The sequence below is a fragment of the Carlito syrichta genome, unplaced genomic scaffold (genome assembly GCF_000164805.1).
Source record: "Carlito syrichta isolate Samal-C Ts95f unplaced genomic scaffold, Tarsius_syrichta-2.0.1 Scaffold304675, whole genome shotgun sequence".
Lineage (NCBI taxonomy): Eukaryota > Metazoa > Chordata > Mammalia > Primates > Tarsiidae > Carlito > Carlito syrichta.
Genome location: NW_007248771.1, coordinates 273647 through 280402, shown reverse-complemented (window position 1 = coordinate 280402; position 6756 = coordinate 273647). Strand labels below are relative to the sequence as shown.

Genomic DNA, 6756 nt, shown 5'->3' with positions numbered 1-6756 from the left:
AAAAAAAAGAGGCCAGTCTCAGTGGCTCAGCCTATAATCCCAGCACTTTGAGAGGCCAAGGTGAGTAGATTGCCTGAGCTTGTGGGTTCAAGACCAGCCTGGGCAAGTTGGTGAGAACTCATCTCTACAATAAATAAAAAATTAGTCAGGCATGGTAGCACGTGCCTACAGTTCTGGCTACCTGGAAGGCTGAGGCGGAAGGATTGCCAGAGCCCAGCAGATCGATGCTGGGGGGTGGCAATGAGTATGCCATGGCACTCCAGCCTGGGTGAGAGAGTGAGACTCCAACTCAAAAAAAAAAAAAAAAGAAAAGAAAAGAAAATACAGAACACAGAAAGTTCCCTACATACAAATCTTCATGTTACGAACTTTCAAAGATGTGAAATGTACATTCACATGTCCAATCACAAGAGTTAGTTCACATGTCTAGCATCCATGGTCATGTGCATGCATCCTCTACAAGTGGTTGTGCTTTTGTGTACTTTACAATACTGTATAGAGTACAGTAGTACAGTATCTTTAGTTCAAGCTCAGGAAGCGTAAAAGCACCAGTGATATAGCTGGCACTGTATGGCCGATTGTGTTAGTTGGGTACCTAGGCTAACTTCTTTGGACTTACAAACAAATTGGACTTATGAACTCACTCTCGGAAAAGAACTTGTTCCTATGTAGGGGTCTTACTGTATCTGTATAAACTAGGGAATGGGGAGATTTTCTCAAGCAAAACAAAATTCAGAAGCAACAAAGGAAAAATGTACAGGGGACTACATGACGTATAGGTTTATATAACCTATACAAACACACACCATTTGACACCAGGGACTTGGGCATCCGTGAATGCTGATGTCCACCGAAGTCCTGGCGCCACCCCCTGGACACCAAGGGGAATTGTGTGTTTTAACATGACTTGTTAGGTGGCCCCCAAATGTAGACTCCTTCATTGCAACACTCTGTGGTTCTGCCCCATCACACACATGGTGGTCGTTGACAGTGAGATCGCAACAAAACATGGTGTCATGCTGTGCAACCGCCTTGTGACACAGCAGACGACTCACCTAAATGCGGGAACAGGTCCGTGTCCAACTGGTGCTTCTGTGTGCACAGTCTCACCAGTCTTTGCAGCTGGCTTATGCAGGAGAGATGTGGGGAGAAGGCTGTGGCTTTCATGAGGACCCGGTCGGGCCGGGGCACATCCCCAGCAGGTGCCCTGGTGGCGGCGGGCAGTGGGGGCGGCCTCCGCTGAGGCCCCTGCCGCGCTTGTGCTGTGCTGTGGGGGGCCACCCCACGTGAGGGGAGGCTGGTGTTCTGAGGCTGAGGTGACCTGCAGACGGAGCCCTGTGGTGGCGCCGGCGGCCTTAAGGATGTGGACAGAGGGGACAGGCGTGATAGGCGGGAGTGCTGCTGCAGAGGCTGCTGGGCAGGGGCGGAAGGGGGACTAAAGTGCTCTTGTCGAACCTTCAGGATCTCCGTCTCGCGCTGGCGCTGCCGGTTCTGGGCCAGCTTGCTCTGCAGCTTCCTCCTCACAGCCGCACCTCTCTTCAGGTCCTCGTCCTCCTCATGGAAAGCAAAAGGATCTTCCAACTCAGTGTCCAGGTAGTGGAGGGGGACCCTGGCCCCCGGCGGAGAGAGGGACATCCCATCCAGTCCATTGGGCATCTTCAAGGCCAGCGTGGGAACCGTCAGGCTGAAGGCCATGGCATCCATCTGGTGCCTGACCTTCACCTCCTCTATAGGATCATTCTTTTTCTTCCTCTCTTTTTTCGGGATAAAGCCAAGTACCTGCAAGTGGCTGTTGCAGTACCTTTAAAAACATACACAGACAGAGAAACAGTCACCGACAGGTCAAGACAGGCAGACCATAAAACCACGGGTTACAAATCTTCATGTTAACTTTCAAAGATGTGAATGTATGTTCACATGTTCAATCACATGAGTTAGTTCACATGTCTGGCATCAACGGTCATGTGCATGCATCCTCTACAAGTGGTTGTGTGTATAGAGTACAGTAATACAGTATCTTTGACCTCACACAGTTCTCAAGACTGTGCAAACTCACGCAGCCCATGTTAGTGGCTGGATGACCACTCGGTGATACTGCTCTACTCATACACAAAGTAACTCACCAGGAATCTGAGGAGCACTCACAATTCTCTTATAGAGAAAAACCTAAGTTCTAATCCATCAAAGTACTAGAAAGTCACAAGAGCTCATGACACAGCCCTCAAGAATGTCAAGTGTAGACCAGGTGCAAAGGCTCACACCTGTAATCCCAGAACTTTGGGAGGCAGAAGACAGAGTTGCCTGAGCCTAAGGGTTCAAAACCAACCTGGAAAACTTAACAAAACCTTGTCTCTACAATAAATTAAAAAAGCAACCGGCGTAATAGTACACTCTTGCAGTTCCAGTTACTTAAAAGGCTGAGGTGGAACAACGCCTGAGGCCAGCAGGTCAAGTTTGCAGGGGCCGTGAGCATACCACTGCACTCCAGCCTGAGCAACAGAGTGAGACTTCCACTCAAAAAAAAGAATGTCAAGTGTCTACTGGGTGCTTTACACACAGAGATAGAGAAAGGGTAAAGAGATAGAGTTACAGAGACAGAAAGACAGCTAGAAAAAAACAAATCCATATGGCCACAACCAGCAAGGAGAGAAGCATCAGGGAAACCTGCCCAATCAAGATGCTTCCCAAGAACAGGGAAAAACGTAATAAAGAATATTGTTTTTGTTGTGGCTTTCAACTTATTTTTCAAATTGGCAACAGGATTGACTTTTTAGTAGGGAGCAGGAGATAGAGTTATTTTATCTAGAACCCGAGCCCCTCTACTGGCAGACATACAGGCAGCCTCATTGGGGATGGTGGCTGGGCTGGGATGGACAAGGCCTTCTCAAGCCGGCCATGCAGCAGCACTGCCACAAAGAGTCTGAGCGCTTGAAAACCCAGCTTCTTCCAAGGGGAAAATGTTTCATAACTAGAACAGCTAGTGGTTACGAACAGTACTTCAAATAAGCGGGTAGATATGAACTTCCTAGTCTAAAAGAACTACATGGTCAGGCTCGGTGGCTCAGTCTGTAATCCCGTGCTTTGGGAGGCCGAGGTGAGTGAACTGCCTGAGTCCGCGGGTTCGTGACCTGCCTGGGCAATTTGGCGACACCTCATCTCTACAATTCATCAAAAAAAATTAGCCGGGCATGGTAGCGCGCACCTGTAGTCCAGCTACTCGGAAGGCTGAGGCGAAAGGATGGCCGGAGCCCAGCAGGTCGAGGATGCGGTGGCCAGGAGCGGCCACTGCACTCCAGTCTGGGCGACTGAGTGAGACTCCAACTCAAAAAAAATAAAATAAAATAAAATAAAGTAAAAGAACTACATGGGGAGTAACCACTAACGGGTATGGAGTCACTTTTGCAAGAACGATCATGTTCTAAAATTAGACTATGGTGATAGCTGTACAACCCAGTGAAACAGTAAAAACACTGAGCAATCACCTAAATGAATGACTTCTATGGTTTGGGAATCCTATCTTAATTAAGCTGTTCAAAAAAAGAATAAATCTAAATGAAATAAAAAATTTCTTAGCAAATATAAACTACTAAAACTTTATATATAAAATTACAGCTTGGCTGGGCATGGTGGCACACGCCTATGATCCCAGCACTTTGAGAGGCCAAGGTGAGAGGATTACCTGAGTCCATGGGTTCAAGACAAGCCTAGGCAACTTGGTGAGACCTCATCTCTACAATAAATCAAAAAATTAGCTGGGCATGGTGGTGCATGCCTGTAGTTCCAGCTACCTGAAAGGCTGAGGTGGAAGGATCGCCTGAGCCCAGCAGGTCAAGGCTACAGTGGCTGTAACAGAGTGAGATTCTGACTCAAAAAATTTTTAAAAATAAATAAATAAAATAATTCTACAAGTGCATAAAATAAATAAAAAGAAAACATTAAAACATACTTTACAAATAATTCCCCAAATTTACTACTTCATTAAAAAACACTGCCATCTCTCATCTTTAGAAGTATTCCAACATTTACTTAGATTACTCCTAGAATGCAACATTTAATTATTCCTAGAAAGCAACGCAGGGAGGGGAGGGCAGGAGAGGGCAGAGGTTTGAAGAGGAGTAGGGGAAGGGAGGGGAGGGGAGGGGAGGGGAGGGGAGGGGAGGGGGGTAGGGAAAGAAAAAAAAGACAAGGCCAAATTCCAAGCCTACTAGTTGGACCAAGAAGTGTACCTCATTCCTAGCTCTCACCTGCGATCCTCTGACTTGGGGATGGGGTTGGTGCAGCGCTGGCTGTTGTACTTGGCCACATATTCACATTGCTTGAAGGGGGCAGTCTTGTCCTCCAGAACGTGTCTGATACAGAATGCGTAGCCGTTGAGTCGCCGCTGCTTGCACAGTTTGGGGCTATATGAGCACAAGGGCTTATTGTCAACCTCAGAGAAGTGTATATGTTTCCCTTCATACATCACGTGACTCTATTCCTTGTGAACATCAGCTAAAAGGCCACCACAAAAAAAGAAACCCAAATGATAAATCAGAGAATGTAAGGCAGATGCAGGTTGAAATTTCACCGAGGGACTCCTGTCCCCACAGTCATACCTGATTTCAAATCTTCTGCACCATAGCAATGTTAAGAGACCCCAAGGGTACCACAGTGTGGAATGCTGCAGAATCAAGGTGAAGCAGATTGTCTACGAAAATATCAAAAGGCCTAGTTAACAACAGGACATAAGCAAAGGCGGCTCACCCAGGAAGTAACACACTGTGACATCACCCTTCCTAATGCAACGGGCTCTTCGCTGTAAACCAACATCCCAAGAATGAAGTTAGCTAGGAAACAAAAGGCATTATATCATTAATTTACCTTACCCCCAAAGAGAGTGGAGTGACACTCTGTTCAGTTTTACAAATACCACAAGCAGCAGGGTTTCTCCACCTGTTTTTCTGGACCAGTGTTTGCATGCTAACTGTATTTCAGAACCCAAAACCCTTGACAATACCAACAGAATTAACTGCAGACCTAAAACGCACCAGTAATTCTCTTTTTTCCACATGCTGGCAATATACTTAGCAATGTATAACACATGCTTCTATGGAATACAAAACAGAGCAAAGTTCTACTTCTAAACAAATGTTATTTTCCTTCTAATATTCCCCCACACTGATCCCATCCAAACTCTAAAAACTTCCCAGGCACAAGGCAGTGGCCTGGCTACTTACATCACTCAGTACATGCTGTGCACACAGGATGTCTCCAATCCCACTAAGAAAGATGATCATCATGCCTTGAGTCTTGAGAGTCAGTGAGAAAATGAAAGGAAGAAATCACACAATACTTACTATCTACCCACAAAAGGCCCAGTACTAGGCTGCTGTGAAGCTGGATCTACTATAGCTGATGAACTCTGGCCACCCTCCTTCATCCACACTCCCAGTCACTCAGATGGTTCATGGAACAGCTCAGATACCAGCCACTGAAAATGTCAAGAAATACTCTCTCCTTTACCAGTGAATGATGAGATACACAAATGCTTGAGGTGTCGCAAGCCATGGTTGTTCAAGTTCAAAATCTGCTCTTACTGCATTTTGTTTAACCTTTCTGAATCTCAGTTTCCTCATCTATAAAATAGGGATAGTAACACCAGCGATGTCACCACCAGGTTGCTCCAAGGACAAATTGACCCAAAGCATGCAACTTCCTAAGCACTAGGTAAATGGAGGTTATTATTCCTAAGTGTTAACAATTATAATCTACCATATTCCACCTGCCCATGACAAAGGTAGAGAATGTGTATTCTCCTTAAGAGAATATTTCATTTACTGTAATAGAAAAAAAAACTTGAGCCAGGCTCGGTGGCTCAGCCTGTAATCCCGCACCTTTGGGAGGCTGAGGTGAGTGGATTGCCTGAGCCCGCAGGTTCGAGACCCGCCTGGGCAGCGAGACCTCATTTCTACAATAAATCAAAAAATCAGTCGGGTGTGGTAGCATGCGCCTGTAATTGGGAGGCTGAGCCCAGAAGACCAAGGTTGCGATGAGCCATGATCGTGCCACTGCACTGGGCAACAGAGTGATATTCCCACTCAAAATAAATAAATAGGCCAAGCACAGTAGCTCACGCCAATAATTCCATCACTTTGGGAGTCCAGGGTGAGAGGACTGGCTGAGCCCACAGGTTCAAGACCAGTCTGGGTAACTTGGTGAGACCTCATCTCTACAATAAATCAAAAAATTAGCCAGGCATGGTGGCACATGCCTGTAATTCCAGCTACTTGGAAGGCTGAGGCGGAAGGATCACCTGAGCCCAATAGTTTGAGGCTGCGGTGGCCGTGAGTGTGCCTATGCACTCCAGCCTGGGTGACAGAGTGAGACTCTGACTCAAATAAATAAATAAATAAAAAACAATCACATTTTCTTTTCTGAGAAAAAAAATCACCTTCATTACTAAGTTAATCCCTTTTAAATTTATTAAGATGGAAGAAAGAAAAGCTGGACTAAAATTTTAAATTTAGCCAAGCGTGATGGCTCAAGCACTTGACTGTAATCCCAGCACTTTGGGAGGCTGAGGCGAGAGGATTGCCTGAGCCCGGGAGTTAGAGACCGCCTAGGTAAACTTGGCGAGAACTCATCTCTACAATAAATAAAAAAGTTAGCTGGGCATGATGGCATGTGCCTGTAGTTCCAGCCACTTGGAAGGCTGAAGCGGAAAGATCACCTGAGCCCAACAGGTCGAGGCTACAGTTGCCATGAGCATGCCACTGC

The 6756-nt window shown here is 46.3% G+C and overlaps 1 protein-coding gene across 1 annotated transcript in view; it reads right to left on the bottom strand.

Moving 5' to 3' along the window:
• The window catches only part of INO80D (INO80 complex subunit D), a 46646-nt gene extending 41927 nt beyond the window's left edge, over positions 1-4719 (bottom strand). Inside the window, exons 1-3 of the mRNA XM_008060616.1 lie at positions 4596-4719; positions 4245-4491; positions 1056-1801 (exon numbers count right to left, since the gene is read on the bottom strand). Coding sequence (XP_008058807.1) covers positions 1056-1801; positions 4245-4462 — 964 coding nt within the window. The 5' untranslated portion in view covers positions 4463-4491; positions 4596-4719. The remainder of the gene's footprint in view (positions 1-1055; positions 1802-4244; positions 4492-4595) is intronic.
• Between the last annotated feature and the right edge of the window lie 2037 nt (positions 4720-6756).